The sequence below is a fragment of the Hypanus sabinus genome, chromosome 19 (genome assembly GCF_030144855.1).
Source record: "Hypanus sabinus isolate sHypSab1 chromosome 19, sHypSab1.hap1, whole genome shotgun sequence".
In the NCBI taxonomy this organism is placed as follows: domain Eukaryota; kingdom Metazoa; phylum Chordata; class Chondrichthyes; order Myliobatiformes; family Dasyatidae; genus Hypanus; species Hypanus sabinus.
The window spans coordinates 817216-840465 of NC_082724.1; the positions used below are offsets into that span (position 1 = coordinate 817216).

Genomic DNA, 23250 nt, shown 5'->3' on the forward strand with positions numbered 1-23250 from the left:
CTGTGTTCAATGTTTCAGAATCAGTTATCACTGGCATACAGGTACAGATGTCATGAAGTTTGTTGTTTTGCACAGCAGTGAATTGTAATACATAGTAATCAAAACTACAAATTACAGTAAGTCTTTATAAAAAGATAAATTAAGTATGTAGTGCAAAAAGAGGGAGGACATACTGAGGTTCATGGTTTCACTGTCCGTCTAGAAATCTGATTGCAGAGGGGAAGAGCTGTTCCTGAAAAGTTGAGTGTGTCTCTTCAGCCTTCTGTACCATCTCCCTGATTGTAGCAATGTGAAGAGGACATGTCCAGGGTGATGAGGTCCTCAATTCTGGATACTGCCTTTTTGAGGCATCACCTTTTGAAGGTGTCCTGGATGTTGGGAAGGATAGTGCCCATGACAGACCTGGCTGCGTTTACAACTTCCTACAGCTTTTTCAGACCCTGTGTAGTGGCCTCTCCATGCCAGACGGTACTCATGACAAATAAAGCTAATCTTTAAATCTTTCATCATCACTGTTTGACCGTGTGATGCAAAGGGGTTTTGAGGAAAACAGGAGAAGCCAGGGTAAAACACACTAATACTAGTGCCACACCAATACAGTTTGGCTGTGACTGTTGGAGACTGATCATTTCAGCATGACATCCTCACGAATCACACTGATTCAACCAGTTTCACCAGCAATTGGGATGTTGGGAATGGGCAGTATTGTTTCGGTGATGGATAAATATATAGGGAGGCTGTTGAGAAAATACAGGAGGTAAGTTCTTCACACAGAGTGCTAGGTGCATGCAACATGTTGTCTGGGTGGTGATAGAGGCAGATAGATTAGAAGTGTTTAAGAGACGCTTAGATAGACACATGGGTGACAGAAAAATGGAGGGTTATACAAGAGGAAAGGGTTAGATTGATCTTGAAGTAGGTTAAAGGCCAGTCCAACATGGTGGGCTGAAGCATATTCTATGTTTTGACTGGTGGTTACACCAATACTCCATTCAGTTGCAACTCCTCAGGTAATGATGTAACATGCCTAGAGCAGCAAGACTTCGCTAATATTCTGGTGTGGGCTAACTCACATCCATGTGTCAGACAGGGACCACCAGCAAGTAGAGTCCAGCTAGCCCACCCGACATTTACTGGCAGAATCCCAAAACCCTTGGGAACAGAACAGAAACAACTAACAGCAGCCATACAAACAGTGCCTACAGACCAGGTCTGAAGCCAGGAACTCCACAGCAAGATCTGCAGTTCTTGATTCCCTAAGACTCACTGCACCCCTTGAGATGATTACAGTCCCTACAGTGTTGAAGAAACTCTACACCATTCAGGGAAACCACAAAAAGGACAGTAACTGTTGGGGAAACTGCCCTGAAGGCAAATAAAATCCCTGTACAGATGGACTACTCCCCAGAACCCTGAAAGAGGGATCTGAAGAGATTGGGTAGGCATTAGCACTGTTCTTTCAGAAATTACGATAGAGTCAGGGAGGATCCCAGAGAATGAAAAACTGCAAATGTGACAGCCCATTTAAGGAAGGATGAAATTATAGATATAAAGGCTGGCCTGGATAGAAGATTGACTTACTGCCAGAAGAGGGTAAATGATGGTTGCAAATTCCCTAATGGTGTTCTACACAGGTCGGTACTGGAACCAAAAAACTCCACTTCATATGTTAACGATCTGCCCAAGTTTGCAGACGACTCACAGATAGGTGGAGCAGGAGGTAGACCATAAGACCGAAGAGCAGAATTAGTCTATTCAGCCTATCAATTCTGCTCCAACATTCCACCATCTCTGATTTATAATCCTTCTCAACCCTATTTTCCTGCATTCTCCCCATAACAATAGACACCCTGACTAAACAAAAACCTATCAACTTCCACTATAGTCAATAACTTGGCCTCCACAGCCACCTGTGGCAATGAATGCTGCAGATTCGTTGCCCTCAATCTAAACAAATTCCTACTTATTTCTGTTCTAAAGGCTTGTCCTTCTATTCTGAGGCAGTGAGGTGAGAGAAGGAAAGTTAAGAGTAAGTTTATAATTATTTATATTTACAAAGAGTGATGGGTCCCTGTCAGGGAGGAGTTGGAAGCAGATACAACAGCAAAGTTCAAAAGATGCTTAGCAACACGTGGACAGACAGGGAATGCGGGGTATGGACCATGGACAGACAGAATGGGGCAGAGTATGGATCATGGACAGACAGGGACTGGGTGGGGGGGGGGGGTATATAGACCATGGACAGACAGGGAATTGGGGGGGGGGGGGTATATAGACCATGGACAGACAGGGAGTGGGGGGTATGGACCGTGGACAGACGGGGAGTGGGGGGGGGTATGGACCGTGGACAGACGGGGAATGGGGGGGGGTATGGACCGTGGACAGACGGGGAATGGGGGGGGTATGGACCGTGGACAGACGGGGAACGGGGGGGGTATGGACCGTGGACAGACGGGGAGTGGGGGGGGGTATGGACCGTGGACAGACGGGGAGTGGGGGGGGGTATGGACCGTGGACAGACGGGGAATGGGGGGGGTATGGACCGTGGACAGACGGGGAACGGGGGGGCATGGACCGTGGACAGACGGGGAATGGGGGGGGTATGGACCGTGGACAGACGGGGAACGGGGGGGTCTGGACCGTGGACAGACGGGGAACGGGGGGGTCTGGACCGTGGACAGACGGGGAACGGGGGGGTCTGGACCGTGGACAGACGGGGAACGGGGGGGTATGGACCGTGGACAGACGGGGAACGGGGGGGTATGGACCGTGGACAGACAGGGAATGGGGGGGTATGGACCATGGACAGACAGGGAATGGGGGGTATGGACCATGGACAGACAGGGAATGGGGGGTTTGGACCATGGACAGACAGGGAATGGGGGGGTATGGACCATGGACAGACAGGGAATGGGGGGGTATGGACCATGGACAGACAGGGAATGGGGGGGTATGGACCATGGACAGACAGGGAATGGGGGGGTATGGACCATGGACAGACAGGGAATGGGGGGGTATGGACCATGGACAGACAGGGAATGGGGGGGGGTATGGACCATGGACAGACAGGGAATGGGGGGGGGTATGGACCATGGACAGACAGGGAATGGTGGGTATGGACCATGGACAGACAGGGAATGGGGGGGGGTATGGACCATGGACAGACAGGGAATGGGGGGGGTATGGACCATGGACAGACAGGGAATGGGGGGGGGTATGGACCATGGACAGACAGGGAATGGGGGGGGGTATGGACCATGGACAGACAGGGAATGGGGGGGGTATGGACCATGGACAGACAGGGAATGGGGGGGGTATGGACCATGGACAGACAGGGAATGGGGGGGTATGGACCATGGACAGACAGGGAATGGGGGGGTATGGACCATGGACAGACAGGGAATGGGGGGGTATGGACCATGGACAGACAGGGAATGGGGGGGTATGGACCATGGACAGACAGGGAATGGGGGGGGGTATGGACCATGGACAGACAGGGAATGGGGGGGGGTATGGACCATGGACAGACAGGGAATGGGGGGGGTATGGACCATGGACAGGGAATGGGGGGGGTATGGACCATGGACAGACAGGGAATGGGGGGGGGTATGGACCATGGACAGACAGGGAATGGGGGGGTATGGACCATGGACAGACAGGGAATGGGGGGTATGGACCATGGACAGACAGGGAATGGGGGGTATGGACCATGGACAGACAGGGAATGGGGGGGGGTATGGACCATGGACAGACAGGGAATGGGGGGGGTATGGACCATGGACAGACAGGGAATGGGGGGGTATGGACCATGGACAGTCAGGGAATGGGGGGTATGGACCATGGACAGTCAGGGAATGGGGGTGGAGATCAGAATCTGGTTTATTATCACTGGTATGTGACGTGAAATTTGTTAACTTAGCAGCAGTTGTTCAATGAATACATAATATAGAAGAGGAAAATAAAATAAATTAATAATAAATCGATTACAGTATACATATAGAGAATAGATGTTAAAACATGCAAAAAACAGAAATACTGTATATTAAAAATGTGAGATAGTGTCCAAGTGTCCCATTTAGGAATGGGATGGCAGAGGGGAAGTTGTTCCTGAATTGCTGAGTGTGTGCCTTCAGGCTTCTGTACCTCCTACCTGATGGTAACAGTGAGAAAAGGGCAGACAAGGATTGGGGGATATGGACAGGCAAATCTGCAGTTCAAATTGGCATCGCAATCAGGATAGCACAAGATGGGCCAGAGTGCTGTACTGTTCTCTGCTTGAGGGGCTGATTTCAGCTCTATTCCTAATCCTGATAAAATGCAATACACACAAAATGCTGGTGGAACACAGCAGGCCAGGCAGCATCTATAGGGAGAAGCACTGTCGACGTTTCGGGCCGAGACCCTTCGTCAGGACTAACTGAAAGGAAAGATAGTAAGAGATTTGAAAGTAGGAGGGGGAGGGGGAAATGCGAAATGACAGAAGACCGGTGGGGGTGGAGTGAAGCTGAGAGCCGGAAAGGTGATTGGCAAAAAGGGATACAGAGCTGGAGAAGGGAAAGGATCATGGGATGGGAGGTCTAGGGAGAAAGAAAGAGGGAGGGGAGCACCAGAGGGAGATGGAGAACAGGCAGAGTGATGGTCAGAGAGAAAAAAGTGAGGGGGAAAAAAAACTAAATATATCGGGGAGGAGGGGAGGAGGGGAGGAGGGGAGGAGGGGAGGAGGGGAGGAGGGGAGGAGGGGAGGAGGGGAGGAGGGGAGGAGGGGAGGAGGGGAGGAGGGGAGGAGGGGCATTAACGGAAGTTAGAGAAGTCAATGTTCATGCCATCAGATTGGAGGCTACCCAGACGGAATATAAGATATTGTTCCTCCAACCTGAGTATGGCTTCATCTTGACAGTAGAGGAGGCCATGGATAGACATATCAGAATGGGAATGGGAAGTGGAATTAAAATGTGTGGTCACTGGGAGATCCTGCTTTCTCTGCTGGACAGAGCATAGGTGTTCAGTGAAACGGTCTCCCAGTCTGTGTCGGGTCTCACCAATATATAAAAGGCCGCACCAGGAGCACCAGACGCAGTTTACCACACCAGCCGACTCACAGGTGAAGTGTCGCCTCACCGGGAAGGACTGTCTGGGGCCCTGAGTGGTGGTGAGGGAGGAAGTGTAAGGGCAGGTGTAGCACTTGTTCCGTTTACAAGGATAAATGCCAGGAGGGAGATCGGTGGGAAGGGATGGGGGGGACGAGTGGACAAGGGAGTCGCGTAGGGATCGCTCCCTGCGAAAAGCAGAAAGGGGGGGGGGGAGGGAAAGATGTGCTTGGTAGTGGGATCCCGTTGGAGGTGGCGGAAGTTACGGAGAATTATACGTTGGACCCAGAGGCTGGTGTGGTGATAGGTGAGGACAAGGGGAACCCTATGCCGAGTGGGGTGGCGGGTGGATGACGTGAGGGCAGATGTGCGGGAAATGGGAGAGTTGCGTTTGAGAGCAGAATTGATGGTGGACGAAGGTAAGCCCCTTTGTTTAAAAAAGGAAGACATCTCCTTCATCCTGGAATGAAAAGCCTCATCCTGAGAGCAGATGCGGTGGAGACAGAGGAATTCCGAGAAGGTGATAGCATTTTTGCAAGAGACAGGGTGGGAAGAGGAATAGTCCAGGTAGCTATGAGAGTCTGTAGCCTTATAGTAGATATCAGGAGATAGGCCGTCTCCCGAGATGGAGACAGAAAGATCAAGAAAGGGGAGGGAGGTGTCGGAAATGGACCAGGTAAATTTGAGGGCAGGGTGAAAGTTGGAGGCAAAGTTAATGAAGTCAACCGGCTCAGCATGCGTGCAGGAGGCAGTGCCAATGCAGTCGTCGATGTAGCGAAGGAAAAGAGGGGGACGGATACCCGTATAGGCTTGGAACATGGACTGTTCCACAAAGCCAACAAAAAGGCAGGCATAACTGGGACCCATGCGGATGCCCATGGCTACACCTTTGGTTTAGAGGAAGTGGGAGGAGCTAAAGGTGAAATTATTGAGAGTAAGGACTGTTACGTACCCCATAACTGGGTGTCTTACCAGCAAAGATAGAAGTATCCGTTGGAGTCTGGTACTATTTTCAAAACAGTGTTTATTAGTAGAATATACAAATAAATATCAACAATGCAAATATATAGATAATGCACGTTAGCAATACTAAACCTAAAAGTGTGGGTATAATAATAATCAATAATAAACAAGCTCTATCGTTGTCTAGGGGATAAGGAATTATCATGGGAAAGTATAAAGTTCAGTTCAGTTCATGTAGGCTGAGGTAGTTGTTGGTTCTTTTGTTGTAACCATTGGAGGGAGGGAGAGAGAGAGGGCGAGCAAACAGTGACAGCTACAGTCATTCAAACCTTCCTTTACTTTCTTGATCCATCGATGTGTTGTTGTGGCCATTCAGGTATGACCCCTCTGTCCTTTAGCTAGACCATTCTTCTATGGTGGACACACACACAAGCCCCCACCGGCCTCGCTATGAACACTGAGTTAAAATTGACTGATCCTTCGTTCGGTCTCCGATGCCCCACACTTTTCTCATGGGTTCCAACACTTAAACAGTGCTCACTAGTGTGTCTCCTGGTGCGTCTCCTGGTGTCTGAGGGGTGTCTCCCCAGACCTCACTTTTATCCCTACTCACGGGGTCTCAGGTGTCAATCAGTTTTGAATGGCTTAGCCCATCAAACCAGCCCACTCCGGCTGTCCACTGAGGAATTTTCATGAACAGAATAGTACCAAGTAAACAGCCCTCTCCGGATCCATGAGTCTTACAGGAGTCTCTCTCCCCCGGTGTTACCTCGCCCTTGTCTGAAGCAAATGTTCCAGTCCCAGTATGTTTTGTTCCATCTCTTTCTCTCTCATTAACAGCCTGGCAACAGTAACGGTTTGTAATTCTCCCAGGGGAGGGGGACATGGACAACCCTGTACCCTGCTGCCCATCAGAGTTGTTCATCCTTCGTAACAGGACAAATTCTGCCGGACGGAGGAGAGTGATGGTAGAGGGGAATTGGTTAGGTCTGGAATCCAAAAAGAAGCGGAGAGCTTTGAGACCTTCCTGGTGGGGGATGGAGGTATATAGGGACTGGATGTCCATGGTGAAAATAAGGCGGTGGGGATCAGGGAACTTAAACTCATTGAAAAAATTCAAAGCATGAGAAGTGTCACGAACATAGGTGGGAAGGGATTGAACAAGGGGGGGATAAAGTGTCAAGGTATGCAGAAATGAGTTCAGTGGGGCAGAAGCAAGCTGAGACAATGGGACTACCTGGACAGGCAGGTTTGTGGATCTTGGGTAGGAGGTAGAAGCCTCTCTCTGGTGCTCCCCTCCCCCTTTCTTTCTCCCTAGGGTCACATGATCCTTTCCCTTCTCCAGCTCTGTATCTCTTTTGCCAATCACCTTTCCGGCTCTCAGCTTCACCCCACCCTCTCCGGTCTTCTCCTATCATTTCACATTTTCCCCTCCCTCTCCTACTTTCAAATCTCTAACTATCTTTCCTTTCAGTTAGTCCTGACGAAGGGTCTCAGCCTGAAACGTCGACAGTGCTTCTCCCTATAGATGCCGCCTGGCTTGCTGTGTTCCACCAGCATCTTGTTGCTTGAATTTCCAGCATCTGCAGATTTCCCCGTGTTTGCCTGATAAAATGACTGTGACCCCCCCCCCCCCACCAACCTGAAGCCACTCAGTTTACCATTTCTTACAATTCAATGTACAGCTACCCCCAGGGTTTGAAGCCTGGCTCATATACAGCCCATACGCACAGGAAATAAAATGGTGGGGTGGACTGGGTCAGTTCTCAGGAATATCCAGATGGCTGGGTGAAACACTGAGTTAACTGCACATCATCTTTGCTCATTGTGTCTTTGGATACATGCAGAGTTGGGAGGCCACATTTCTGACTTGGAATTTTGTGGTGATGTAGTTTTAGGAGATAAGATCCTGTCAAAATCCAGGGATGAGCTGTACTTGAGTTCAAGAGTCACTTTGGGCTCAAATGAAACAAGAGTTAATGTTCTGAGAACCATGGCTTGTGATGACCACTGATCTCTGGTGACAAACATTTCCACCATTGGTGTATAAAAAGATTGATACCAGCATTCAGTTCTCTCACTGACACCAAGCCCTCCCCTCCTTTTGTAGGTGACCAGGTAACCAACAAGGGCTGTGCACTCTATCTGGGTCATTTCCCAAATACTGTTGGCACAAACAAGTTTAATGGCTGCAAGCTGCCTCTGTAACCATAGCAAAAAATTACCACCATGGCAATGGACAACTCACTTAAGTACTAGGTGTAACAATGTGGAGGCTGATTACCCTCACAGGGGGGGCAGGCGGGGACTCTCGTTGTATTCCTGATCTGAGCCTTTCACCTTTGCTGCTTTCTATTCCACTAAAATTAAACAGGATTTCTCCCTGATCACAGCACCAATGCACACCGATGGGGTGCATTACTTGGCAATCTCCACCAACTGCAAGGAAATGATCACCTAATCTACTTGATGAGGTTTCGTCACTGGCAGGGTTAACATTTCACCGGCCTGGGAAACTCAAAAATAACATGGCTCATGGAATTTAAGTATCAACCCATGATGGCCCACTGGTCAAAGCTTCCAACCTGTTCACTCCAACTCTTCTTCCTTTCAGCACCCCTCAACCAAGCTAACATTGAGTAATGATGAACTAATAGGTACTGTGAATGCTTATGTAATATTGTAATTAATTATGAAGCCACACTCAGATTGGAGGAACAACACCTTATATTCCGTCTGGGTAGCCTCCAACCTAATGGCATGAACATCGATCCATTAATGCCCCTCCTCCCCTTCTTACCCCATCCCTTATTTATTTATTCATTAATTATTCCCCCTTTTTTCCCCGTCTCTGCCCCTCTCACAATCATTCCTTGCCTGTTCTTCATCTCCCTCTGGTGCTCCCCTTCCCCTTTCTTTCTCCCCAGGCCTCCCGTCCCATGATCCTTTCCCTTCTCCAGCTCTGTATCCCTTTTGCCAATAACCTTTCCAGCTCTTAGCTTCATCCCTCCCTCTCCTGTCTTCTCCTATCATTTCGAATTTCCCCCTCCCCTCCAAATCCCCTTCAAATCTCTTACTAACTTTTCTTTTAGTTAGTCCTGACGAAGGGTCTCGGCCCGAAACATCGACTGTACTTCTTCCTATAGATGCTGCCTGGCCTGCTGTGTTCCACCAGCATTTTGTGTGTGGTGCTTGAATTTTCAGGATCTGCAGATTTCCTCATGTGAACAGTTTCAAGTTCCTGGTGTCAAGATCTCTGAGGATCTAACCTGGTCCCAAAATATCGATGCAGTTATAAAGAAGGCAAGACAGCGGCTATACTTCATTAGGAGTTTGAAGAGATTTGGTATGTCAAAACATACACTCAAAAACTTCTATAGACGTACTGGGGAAAGCATTCTGACAGGCTGCATCACTGTCTGGTATGGAGGGGCTACAGCACAGGACTGAAAGAAGCTGTAGAGGTTTGTAAATCTAGTCAGCTCTATCTTGGATACTAGCCTACAAAGTACCCAGAACATCTTCAGGGAGCAGTGTCTCAGAAAGGCAGCAAAGCATCTATATTGAGGACCTCCAGCACCCAGGGCATGCCCTTTTCTCACTGTAACTATTGGGTAGGAGGTACAGAATCCTGAAGGCACACACTCAGCAATTCAGGAACAGCTTCTTCCCCTCTGCCATCCCATTCCTAGATGGACATTGAAACCTCAGGATTTTATACAACTCTACAAGATCATTCCTTAGTCTCATATGGACCTAAGATTCAAGTCCTAGCCTGTCCAACCTTTCTAACTTGGGCCCTCGTGTCAAAGAGTCAGGGTCATAGAACACTACAGCATAGAAACAAGCCATTCGGCCCATCCAGTCCATTCAGAACCATTAATATAGCTAGTCCCATCAATTCACACCCCGTCCACAACCCTCCATAGCCCTGCCATTCACCTATCCAAATTTCTCTTAAATGTTGAAATCAGGCCCAACTCCAACACTTCCACTGAGAGCTCGTTCTACACTAAGCGGTTTCCTTTCATGTTTTCCTTAAACATTTCACCTTTCACTTAACCTCTGACCTCTAGTTACACCCAACCTCAGCAGCAAAAAGCCTGCTTGCATTTAACCCTCATAAATTTGTGCACATCTATCAAATCTCCTTCATTCAGTTCTAGGGAATAGAGTTCTAACCTATTGAACATTTCCCTGGAACTCAGGTACTCAAATTCAACAACATCTTGTAAATTTTCTCCAGTCATTCAATCTTATTGATATCTTTCCTGTAGGGAGGAGACCAGAACTGCACACAATACACCAAACTAGGCCTCGGCAACATCTTATACAAATTCACCATAACATCCCAACTCCTGTACTCAATCCTTTGATTAATGAAGGCTAATGTGCCAAAAGCTTTCACTATGACCCTGTCATCCTGCGACACCACTTTCAAAGAATTTTGGATCTATATTCCCATCCAGCACTCCCCAGTGCCCTACTATTTGCTGTATAAGATCTACCCTGGCTTGTCCTTCCAAAGTACAACACCCTCTGACTTGTATTCATTAAATTCCACCTGCCATTTTTCCAGCTGGTCCAGTTCCCGCTACAAATTTGATAGCCTTTCTCACTATCCATTAAATCCCCCCAATCTTGGTGTCATCCACAAATTTTCCAATCCAGTCAATCACGTTATCACCCAGAATGTTGATGTAGATGAGAACAGACACAGCACACCACTACTCACAAGCCTCAGGTCAAAGAGGCAACCATCTACTACCACTCTCTGGCTTCTCCTGCAGAGCCAATTTCTAATCCAATTTACTACCTTATCCTGAATGCAGAGCTTCTTGACCATACTGGACCTTGACAAAGTTCATGTGGACTACACCCACTGCCTTGCCTTCATCCACTTCCCTGGTAACTTCCTGGAAAAAAACTCTGTAGGACCTTAGCAACCAGAAACCACAGAACACGCACATTTTTCCAAGAGAGAAAACTCAGCACGCCCAAACAAGGTTTTACAACTGGTCACAAGGTCATTAGTAAAGTTTTACAAAAAACTCAGCCGCCTTGTCTCCATGCAACTATGAACAATAGCAAATGGGGAAGGATAAGCAAAATGTGCCCTCTGCAAGGGTCAGCCCTGGGCAGATGCAGCAGGTTCACAACGTATCTCCACGGATTCCATAGGACAGGCTCTAGGCACACCCCCGCACCTCTGGACCCCTACCAGGGCCCAAATGTCACATTCCATTTCACCTGACCCCCTACCCAACCCAGGGCAGTCTCTCCTCGAACCCCATGCCATAGCTTAGCAATCCCTGTCATCCCTCACACAACTCTGGCTCCAACAGTGAATGCACAACAGCACGTCACATATTGTTATACTTGGAGCATTGTCTTCAATTCTGGTTGCCTTATTACAGGAAGGATGTGGAAGTTTTAGACAGGAACTCGGCCTTTTCTCCTTGGAGCAACGGAGGATGAGAGGTGACCTGATAGAGGTGTATGAGATGATGAGAGGCATTGATCGTGTGGATAATCAGAGACTTTTTCCCAGGGCTGAAATGGTTGCCATAAGAGGACACAGGTTTAAGGTGCTGGGTAGTAGGTACAGAGGAGATGTCAGGAGTAAGTTTTTGTACTCAGAGAATGTGTGTGGAATGGGCTGCCAGCAACTGTGGTGGAGGTGGATACGATAGGGTCTTTTAAGAGACTTTTGGATAGGCACATGGTGCTTAGAAAAATAGAGGGCTATGGGTAAGCCTACTAATTTCTAAGATAAGGACATGTTCAGCACAACTTTGTGGGCCGAAGGGCCTGTATTGTGCTGTAGGTTTTCTATGTTTCTAGGATGCAGATTTTTACCAGGATGCTGTTTGGATTAGACAGCACATAGATTAGAGTAGGTTAAAAGGTGGCACAACATTGTGGGCCGAAGGGCCTGTTTTATTTCAATGCTCTATTAATAACCCTTTCAAAGAAAGTGAGTTACACCATAGAACAGCACAGGAACAGGTCTTTCAGCCCATCTGTCCTGAACACCATGGCAAATTAAACCAAACCCATCCACCTGCATGTGATCTGTGTGCCTCCATTCCGTGTTCAAGCGAACAGGAAGGTTTAACTCCACACACGTGATTCAAAACAAGTATTTGTATAAAATGTTTATAAAGTTAAAAGCATTTCTGTTACTGTGGCATTTTAAAATTAGGAGCCCATCCTTATGAACTACGGTGCCACAGAATGGCATGCACCCTCATCAGTTCACATACTGTCCCTTGCAAAACGCTTGTTCAAAGTTCAGCCACATTTACAGGACAGCTGGACCAGAGTCTAACAACACTGAACTATGGGTGTAGTTCAGCCACCTACACACAGCAACTATAAACTCTTACTGTAAAAGAAACATTTCACAACAATGCCAGGCTCATGAGTATGTTTTACAAACAGTACACGAAACACACGGAATGACTCACCATTTACAACAACAACAAGGAGCTTCGCTCAATATTTCCAATTCAATCCCACACAATTTAGAAACGTTGCTTTTAGAAAGATTATTTAGTCCATCCTAAATTTAATGCATATTCTCAGAGAACTGCAGCAAATACCACACTGAACAACAGCAAATGACAGTCCTTTAACAAATCCTATTCTCCACCATACATGGATGCCACTACAGCGACTAGGAACAGGAATACACTCAGTGACTCACTAATACTTACAACCAGGAAATCAATCTGTGACACCCCTCAACATTTCCAATTTAATTAGGGGAGGGAACAAAGGGGTTTGTGAGAGGGGTTGATGTGGGGCAAGGGAAAGGTGGAAAGCAAGGTAAGGGGGAGATCCCCTGCGGTGAGGAGAGGGGCAAGTGGGGGTGGGGGGATCCGTGCAGTGGGGAGTTGGCTGGGAGGGGGATCCCCGTGGCGGGAGGGGAGTGGGGGGTTGGGGGGATCCCTGTGGCGGGAGGGGAGTGGGGGGTTGGGGGGAATCCCCATGGCGGGAGGGGAGTGGGGGGTTGGGGGGATCCCCGTGGCGGAAGGGGTAGTTGGGGGGGGATCCCTGTGGCGGGACGGGTGGGAGTGGGGGCAGGGAAGGCGAGTAACATTACTCTCTAGAGAGCCTATACCCACCTTTTCTTTGCGAAGTGTGCACCTCACACAGGCCGTTCTTACAAGGCATCCAGATCTTTTTCAGCGGGTTCTGCGTGAGCTCCGGAAGCCAGTTTGCCATAATATCTCCCGTTCCTCAATCCTGCCCAGAATTTAAGTTCTCGGCATCTCTCCCCGCTCCGCACCGTTTACCGGTTCTTCGCTCCCGGCGCTGCCGAATATGCTTCCGGACGCAGCCATGTACTGATCACGTGAGACCCCCGCAAACTACCGAATGGCTCCTAAGGCAGGAGCACTCGGGCACCGCATTCAATCACCACATCCGAGCCCAGCCTTACCAGCCGCGGCGGGCCCCCGCTCCGTGCACAGTGCGATCCCACGTTAACAACACAGGGGGCTGGCGAGAGGCTGGTCGGAATAACTCATGGCAGGGCAGCCAATCGCTGCAAAGCAGAATGACATCGGCATCAATCCGCCGCTCCACCGACACGATACGTCGCTCCATCCGACATCGACACCAATCAGCTCATTCCAGCCAACAACGACGCCAATCAGCTCATTCCAGCCAACAACGACGCCAATCAGCTCGTTCCAGCCCAAATCTGCACCAATCATCTCGTTCAAGCCAATATTGGCACCAATCAGCTCGCTCCAGCCGACATAACGCCATAAGAACACATAGGAGGAGGATTAGGCCATTCAGCCCATCAACTCCGCACCACCATTTCATAATGATCCCATTCAACCCTATACATCTTCCCTCTCACCATATCCCTCGATGCCCCGACCGATGAGGAAACTACCAACTTCCGCTTTAGATATACCCACGAACTTGGCCTCCACCGCAGTCTGTGGCACTGCATTCCACAGATTCACCACTCATTGGCTAAAAAAAATTCTCCTTACTTCTGTTCTAAAAGGATCGAGTCCCTAGGACACTCAAAGCTGCTGTCCAGGTTGACAGTGTTGTGGTTAAAAAGGTGTGATGACCTTCATCGACCATGGGATTGAGCTCAAGAGCCTTGAGGTAATGTTAAAGCTATATAAGACCTTCATTAGACCTTATTTAGAATACTGTATTCAATTCTGGTCACTTCACTACAGGAAGGATATGGATACTATAGAGAGAGTGCAGAGGAGATTTACAAGGATGTTGCCTGGATTGGAGAGAATGCCTTAGAGTGAACCTGGCCTTTTCTCCTTGGAGAGATGGAGGATGAGAGGTCACCTGATAGAAGTGTATAAGATGATGAGGGGCATTAATCGTGTGGATAGCCAGAGGCTGAAATGGCTAACATGAGGGGCATAGTTTTAAGGTGCTTAGAAGTAGGTATAAGGGGGATGTCAGAGGTGAGTTTTTCACACAGAGAGTGGTGGGTACGTGGAATGCACTGCCAGTGATGGTGGTGGAGGCAGATACAATAGGATCTTTTAAAAGCCTCTTAGATAGGTACATAGAGCTTAGAAAAATAGAAGGCTATGTGGTAGGATAATTCTAGGCATTTACTAGAGTAGGCTACATGGTCGATACAAAAATGCTTTCTATGAGGTCGGCCCATAATTATGAGGCTGTGCCCTCTTGTTCTGGATACCCCACCCCCCCAGAGGCAACATTCTCTCCACGTCCACCTTATCTCATCATTCCAACATTCATTAAGTTTCAGTGAGACACCTACACATTCTTCTAATTCTACACACCCAAAGCAACCAAATGCTCCTTATATGTTAACCCTTTCTTTCCCAGAATTATCCTCATGAAACGCCTCTGGACTCCCTCCAATGGTAACACGTTCTTTCTGAGATATGGGGCCCAAAATTGTTGACAATACCTCAAGTGCAGCCTGATCAGTGTCACATAAAGCTTCAGCATTCTAAGGAAAACTTAGAAAAAGTGAGGAGGTAATAGACAAGAACTACATGGAGGTGGTCACCCCAAGGCTACAGAAGACAGATAGATGGGTGACTGTCAAGAGAGGGAAGCAAAAAGTTCAGGTAGTGGAGAGACCCCTATGGTCGTCCCCATCAACAATCAGTACTCCTGTTTGAGTACTGTTGGAGGGGACAATCTATCTGGTGGAAGCAACTGCAACTATGCTCTGGCACTGAGTCTGGCCCTATGCGTCAGAAGGATAGAGATCTGAACAGGATGACAGCAGTAAAAGGGGACTCCGTAGTTATAGGGACAGATAGACATTTCTGTGGACGCAAAAAAGAAACACAGATGGTAGTTTGCCCCCCGGGGGCCAGGGTCTGCAATGTTTCTGAACACGTCCACAATATGCTGAAAAGGGAGGGTGAGCAGCCAGAAGATAAGGTACATATTGATACCAATGACATAGATAGAAAAAGGGAGGAAGTCCTGAAAACAGAACACAGGGACTTGAGAACCAGGACCTCAAAGTAGTAACCTCATGATTATTAACTGTGCCGTGCGACAATGAGGATAGGAAAAGAATGAAGTGGCAGAATAATGTGTGGCTGAAGAATTGGAGCAGGGGGCAGGAATTCAGATTTCTGGATAATTGAGACCTCCTGTGGGGCAGGTGTAACCCGTACAAAAGGGACTGGTTGCACTTGAATCCAAGGGGTCCAATATCGTTCCAGGCAGGGTTGGTAAAGCAGTTGGAAGTGATTTGAACTAAAATGGCAGGGGAATGGGAACCAGGATGATAGAGCTGAGGATGAGCCAGCAGAGTTTACAAGTAGATGATGGGTGTAACCTGAATGTAAGGAAGGACAAGCCAATGATTGGGTACAAATGCAGACAGAGCAAAGAGTTAAATTGTACCACAGAGGCAAAATGCAAAAGGGCAAAGAATGCAGAAATGAAGGTGCTGTATTTAAATACACATCCGATACAGCATAAAATAGATGAACTCGTGGCGCAGTTAGAGATTGGTTGGTATGAGTTGTGGCTGAAAGAAGGCCATAGTTGGGAGGATTCAGAGCAAGAAGGCTGCGAGTGAACGGCTGATTTCAGGAGCAAAGGCAGTTTTACTACTCGGGGTAAAAGAGAGGCAAGACTGCACAGGTGCGTGACATTAGCCAGTAGAGCGCGAAGGTTTAAAAAGAAGACAGCCATATCCAGTGGGCAGGGTCGGAGCGGGCAGCAAAGTGATAGGGCTTTGGTTCAACAGGCTTAGGTGGTAACGGGACAAGGCGAGGTAGGTTATTTGCGGAAAGAAAGTATGTGTGTGAGGCCAGTGTTGGATGTGGGAAGTCCTGGCCTCTCCCAGTCTCCCGGACGGCCATATTTGCAGCCGGTGTGTCGAGCTGCAGCTCCTCAGGGACCAAGTTAGGGAAATGGAGATGAAGGTCGATGACCTTCGCCTGATCAGGGAGAGCGAGGAGGTGATAGAAAGGAATTGTAGGCAGGTGGTCACACCAGGGGCACAGGAGACAGACAAGTGGGTCACAGTCAGGAAGGGGAAGAGTCAGGTACTAGAGAGTACCCCTGTAGCTGTACCCCTTGACAATAAGTACTCCTGTTTTGAGTACTGTTGGGGGTGACAGCCTATCTGGGGGAAGCAACAGTGGCCGAGCCTGTGGCACAGAGTCCTGCCTGGCCCTGTGGCTCAGAAGGGTCAGGAAAGGAAGAGGAAAGCAGTAGTGATAGGGGACTCTATAGTTATGGGATCAGACAGGAGATTCTGTAGACGCAGGAAAGAAACCCGGATGGTATTTTGCCTCCCAGGTGTCAGAGTCCAGGATATTTCAGATTGCATCCAAGATACCCTGCAGTGGGAGGGAGAACAGCCAGAGGTCTTGGTACATATTGGTACCAATGACATAGGTAGGGAAAGGGAAGAGGTCCTGAAAAAAGACTGCAGGGAGTTAGGAAGGATGTTGAAAAGCAGGACCACAAAGGTAGTAATCTCAGGATTACTGCCTGTGCCACGCAACAGTGAGAATAGGAATAGAATGAGGTGGAGGATAAACGTGCGGCTGAGGGATTGGAGCAGGGGGCAGGGATTCAGATTTCTGGATCATTGGGACCTCTTTTGGGGCAGTTGGGACCTGTACAAAAAGGACGGGTTGCACTTGAATCCCAGGGGGACCAATACCCTGGTGGGGAGGTTTACAAACGCTACTGGGGAGAGTTTAAACTAGAATTGTTGAGGGGTGGGAACCGAACTGAAGAGACTGGGGAAGAGGAGGTTAGTTCACAAATAGAGAAAGCTTGAAGACAGTGTGAGAGGGAGCATAGGCAGGCGATAGAGAAAAGACGCGCTCAGACCGAAGGTTTGAGATGTGTCTATTTTAATGCTAGGAATGTTGTGAACAAAGTGGATGAGCTTAGAGTGTAGATCTGTACTTGGAGATATGATCTGGTGGCCTTTACAAAGACTTGGATGGTTCAGGGATAGGAATGGTTACTTCAATTACCGGCCTTTAGTTATTTCAGAAAGGACAGGGAGGGAGGCAAAAGAGGTGGGGGCATGGTACTGTTGATCAGAGAGTGTCAAGGCTGCAGGAAAGGCAGACACCATGGAGGGATTGTCTATGGAGTCTCTGTGGGTGGAGGTTAGGAACAGGAAGGAGACAATAACTTTACTGGGTGTTTTTTATAGGCCGCCCAATAGTAACAGATGAACAGATAGGGAAACAGATCCTGGAAAGGTGTAGTAATAATGGAGTTGTCGTGATGGGAGATTTTAAGTTTCCAAATATTGATTGGCATCTCCCTAGAGCAAGGAGTTTAGATGGGGTGGAGTTTGTTAGGTGTGTTCAGGAAGCTTTCTTGACACAATATGTAGATAAGCCTACAAGAGGAGAGGCTGTACTGGATTTAGTATTGGGAAATGAACCTGGTCAGGTGTCAGATCTCTCAGTGGGAGAGCATTTTGGAGATACTGATCATAATTCTATCTCCTTTACAATAGCATTGGAGAGTTAGGAGCAGACAAGTTAGAAAAGCGTTTAATTGGAGTAAGGGGAATTATGAGGCTATCAACAGGAAATTGGAAGCTTAAATGAGAAACATATGTTCTCAGGGAAAGGTACAGAAGAAATGTGGTGAATGTTCAGGTGATATTTGTATGGAGTTCTGCATAGGTAAGTTCCAATGAGACAGGGAAGTTATGGTAAGCTACAGGAACCGTGGTGTACAAAGGCTGTAATAAATCTAGTCAAGAAGAAAAGAAAAGCTTACAAAAGGTTCAGAGAGCTAGGTAATGTTAGAGATCTAGAAGATTATAAGGCTACTAGGAAGGAGATTAAGAAGGAAATTAGCAGAGCTAGAAGGGACCATGAGAAGTCCTTAACAGGCAGGGTTAAGGAAAACCCCAAGGCATTCGACAAGAATGTGAAGAGCAAGAGGTTAAGACATGAAAGAATAGGACCTATCAAGTGTGACAGTGGGACAGGGTGTATGGAGCTGGAGGAAGTAGCAGAGGTACCGTACTTAATGAATACTTTACCTCAGTATTCACTGTGGAAAAGGATCTTGGTGATTGTAGTGATGACTTCCAGCAGACTGAAAGGCTTGAGCATGTGGATATTTAGAAAGAGGATGTGCTGGAGCTTTTGGAAAGCATCAAGTTGGATAAGTCGCCGGGACCGGGTGAGATGTACCCCAGTCTACTGTGGGAGGCAAGGGAGGGGATTGCTGAGCCTCTGGCAATGATCTTTGTATGATCAATGGGGACGGGAGAGGTTCCGGAGGATTGGTGAGTTGCAGATGTTGTTCCTTTATTCAAGAAAGGGAGTAGAGATACCCTAGGAAATTATAGACCAGGGAGTCTTAACTCAGTGGTTGGTAAGTTGATGGAGAAAATCCTGAGAGGCAGGATTTATGAACAGTTGGAGAGATATAATATGATTAAGAATAGTCAGCATGGCTTTGTCAAGGGCAGGTCGTGCCTTACGAGCCTGATTGAATTTTTTGAGGATGTGACTAAACACATTGATGAAGGAAGAGCAGTAGATGTAGTGTATATGGATTTCAGCAAGGCATTTGTTAAGGTACCCCATGCAAGGCTTATTGAGAAAATAAGGAGGCATGGGATCCAAGGAGACATTACTTTGTGGATCCAGAACTGGCTTGCCCACAGAAGCCAATGAATGGTTGTATACGGGTCATATTCTGCATGGAGGTCAGTGACCAGTGGAGTGCCTCAGGGATCTGATCTGGGACCTTACTCTTCGTGATTTTTATAAATGACCTGGATGAGGAAGTCCAGGGTGTGTTAGTAAGTTTGCTGATGACAAAAGTTGGAGGTGTTGTGGATAGTGTGGAGGGCTGTCAGAGGTTACAGCGGGACATTGATAGGATGCAAAACTGGGCTGAGAAGTGGCAGATGGAGTTCAACCCAGATAAGTATGAAGTGGTTCATTTTGGTAGGTCAAATGTGATGGCAGAATATAGTATTAATGGTAAGACTCTTGGCAGTGTGGAGGATCAGAGGGATCTTGGGGTCTGAGTGCATAGGACACTCAAAGCAGCTGCACAGGTTAACTCTGTAGTTAAGAAAGCGAATGGTGTATTGGCCTTCATCAATCGTGGAATTGAATGTAGGGCCAAGAGGTAATGTTGCAGCTATATAGGACCCTGGTCAGACCCCACTTGGAGTACTGTGCTCAGTTCTGGTCACCTCACTGCAGGAAGGATATGGAAGCCATAGAAAGGGTGCAGAGGAGAGTTACAAAGATATTGCCTGCATTGGGGAGCATGCCTTGTGAGAACAGATTGAGTGAACTCAACCCTTTCTCCTAGGAGCGACAGAGGATGAGAGGTGACCTGATAGAGGTGTATAAGATGATGAGAGGTATTAATCGTGTGGATAGTCAGAAGCTTTTTCCCAGGGCTGAAATGGTTGCCACAAGAGGACACAGGTTTAAGGTGCTGGGGAGTAGGTAGAGAGGAGATATCAGGAGTAAGTTTTTTACTCAGAGAGTGATGAGTGTGTGGAATGGGCTGCCAGCAACGGTGGTGGAGGTAGATACAATAGGCTCGTTTAAGAGATTTTTGGATAGGTATATGGAGCTTAGAAAAATAGAGGACTATAGGTAAGCCTAGTAATTTCTAAGGTAGGGACATGTTCGGCTCAACTTTGTGGGCTGAAGGGCCTGTATTGTGCTGTAGGTTTTCTACGCTTCTATGTTTCTAAACATCAAAGGATATACTTTTTATCGAAAGGACAGGCAAGAAGGCATAGGCGGTGGTGTGGCTCTGTTGGTAAGTGATGGAATTACATCCTTAGAAAGAGGTGACAGAGAATGTTGAAGCTTTGTGAGTGGAGTTAAGAAACTGCAAGGGTAAAAAAATCCATTATGGGAATCACTTATAGGCCTCCAAACAGTTGCCAAGGTGTGGGGTTGAGATTGCAAAGGGAGCTGGAAAGGGCGTGTTACAAGGGTAATGTCACAATTGTAATTGTAATGCAAATTTGTAATATGCAAGTGGTTTGGGAAAATCAGGTTGGTATCTGATTGCAAGAGAGGGAATTTGTTGAATGCCTATGTGATAGCTTTTTAGAGCAGCCTATGCTTAAGCCTGCTCGGGAAAAGGCTATCTTAGATTGGGTGCTGTGTAATAATCCAGATTTTATTAGGGATTTTAATGCAAAGGAACTTAGAAGGGAGTGATCATAGTGTGATTGAATTCATTCTGCATTTTAAGAGGGAAAAGCAGAAGTCAGATGTATCAGTATCACAACGGAATAGAGGGAATTACAGAGGCAAGACAGAGGGATACTGGTGGGTTGATGGAAGAAGAGGTGCCTGAAGTTTCTGGGAATAGTACACAAGGCTAAGGATAGATATATCCCACAGCAAAGAAGATCCCAAATAGCAGGGGTAGGCATCTGTGACTGACAATGAAATTGAAGGACTGCACAAAAGCCAAGGAAAATACATATATGGTAGCAAAAGTGAATGAGTTGAATGATTGGGAAGTTATTAAAATCCAACAAAAGGCAAGTAAAAAGCCATAAGAAGGGAAAAAATTAAATATGAGGGCAAACTAGCCAATAACATAAAGCAGGATACTGAAATGTTTTTTCTCAGTCATATCAAGAGTAAATGGGAGGTGAGAGTTGATATTGGACCACTGGAAAATGATGCTGGTGAGGTAGCAATGGGAGGCAAAAAAATGGCAGGTGAACCTTATGAGTACTTCGCATCAGTTTTCACTGTGGAAGACACAAGCAGTGTGCCAGGGAGCAGGAAAAGTGTCATTGCAAATATCAAAGGAAAAAGTGCAAAGCAAACTCAAAGGTCTAAAGGTGGATAAGACACCTTGTAGCGATGTGCTACACACAGCGCTGAAATAACGACACGCAGCCGGTCGGTAAGTCATTTCGAGACTAGTTTATTCAAACTTCGTGGTGCTGGTATTTAAATCCCTAGCGCCCGCCCCCTCCGGGCGGAAATGACGTCAGAGGTACATTACCAAAGTCTCCCCCCGTGCACTGGCTATTTGTGAGTTGGTTCGCCTGCATAGAAAGTGGGTCGCCACATAACCCCGCCCCCGCACCCCCCCCAGAACCGGCGATACACCCCCCCCCCATGTCCACAGTCTGTATCAGCCTCTGTTTGTGAGGTCTGCCTTTGCGCCACGGTGCCTGAACCTCGACCGGCTGCGCAAAGTCCACATGGGCTGGCTTGAGTCGGTCCACCGTGAAAACCTCCTCTTTCCCCCCAATGTCCAGAACGTACGTGGATCCGTTGTTGTTGATCACCTTGAACAGCCCCTCGTACGACCGCTGTAGCGGTACCCAGCGTCCGCCCCTTTGTACAAACACAAACTTACAGTTCAGTGTTGCCGAGCCTCTCGCGTAGTCTGTCCAGGACTGCTGCGGGTTCTTCCTCTTGCCCCCTTGGGGCTGGTATGAACTCTCCTGGGACGGCCTGGGGTGCGTCGTATACCAACTCGGCCGACGAGGCGTGCAGATCCTGTTTGGGTGCTGTGTGGATTCCAAGCAGGACCCAGGGAAGCTCGTCCACGCAGTTAGGTCCTCTTAGGCGGGCCATGAGAGCCGACTTCAAGTGACGGTGGAAGCGTTCCTGTGGGTGGTAGGCAGTTGTGTGGTGCAGCTGCGTTCCCAACAGGCTGGCCACAGCCGACCACAGGCTGGAGGGGAACTGGGCGCCTCTGTCGGGGGTAATGTAGGCCGTTACCCCGAAACGTGCTACCCAGGTTGTGATCAGTGCTCGGGCGCAGGAACTGGCAGATGTGTCGGTGAGCAGGACCGCCTCTGGCCACCTCATGAACCGGTCTACCGTAGTTAGGAGGTACCGCGCTCCTCAGGACACTGGTAGGAGGCCCACGATATCCACATGAATGTGGTCGAACCTCCGGTGGGTGGGTTCGAACTGCTGCAGCAGGGCTTTAGTGTGCCGCTGCACCTTGGCTGTTTGGCACTGTGCGCATGTTCTGGCCAATTCACTGACCTGCTTGCGAAGTCCGTGCCACGCAACCTTGCTGGAGACCAGCCGGACGGTTGTGCCAAACTGTGTATGGAGTCGAAAACTCGCCGCCTCCAGGCTGCCGGGACGATGGGGCGAGGTTGGCCGGTAGCCATGTCACACAGGAGGGTCCTCTCACCTGGGCCTACGAGAAAGTCCTGCAGCTGCAAACCCGAGACTGCGGTCCTGTAGCTGGGCATCTCATCGTCTGCCTGCTGCGCCTCCGCCAGTGCTGCATAGTCCACCCCCAGGGATAGGGCCTGGACAGCTGGTCTGGAGAGTGCGTCCGACATGACGTTGTCCTTTCCCGAGACATGCTGGAAGTCCGTCGTGTACTCAGAGATGTAGGACAGATGTCGCTGCTGGCGAGCCGACCAGGGATCGGACACCTTAGTGAACGCTAAGGTCAACCGGTTGTGGTCTGTGAACGCAGCGAACGGCCTGCCTTCTGAGAAGTACCTGAAATGCCGCATTGCCAGATACAGTGCCAACAGCTCCTGGTCTAAAGCACTGTACTTGAGTTCGGGTGGTCGTAGATGCCTGCTGAAGAACGCCAGGGGTTGCCAGCACCCCTCGATGAGCTGCTCCAGAACCCCACTGACTGCTATAACCATATAACCATATAACAATCACAGCACGGAAACAGGCCATCTTGGCCCTCCTAGTCCGTGCCGAACCCTTAA

At 48.4% G+C, this 23250-nt stretch overlaps 1 protein-coding gene across 4 annotated transcripts in view; it reads right to left on the reverse strand.

The window, feature by feature from the left end:
* The window catches only part of LOC132377645 (6-phosphofructo-2-kinase/fructose-2,6-bisphosphatase 4-like), a 178660-nt gene that overhangs the window by 75441 nt on the left and 79969 nt on the right, over window positions 1-23250 (reverse strand). Inside the window, exon 1 of one of the 4 annotated variants that reach the window (XM_059943832.1) lies at window positions 13181-13648. The exons of the other annotated variants lie outside the window; for them this stretch is intronic. Coding sequence (XP_059799815.1) covers window positions 13181-13280 — 100 coding nt within the window. The 5' untranslated portion in view covers window positions 13281-13648. Of the gene's footprint in view, window positions 1-13180; window positions 13649-23250 lie in introns of those variants that run through there. 4 annotated transcript variants of the gene reach the window in all.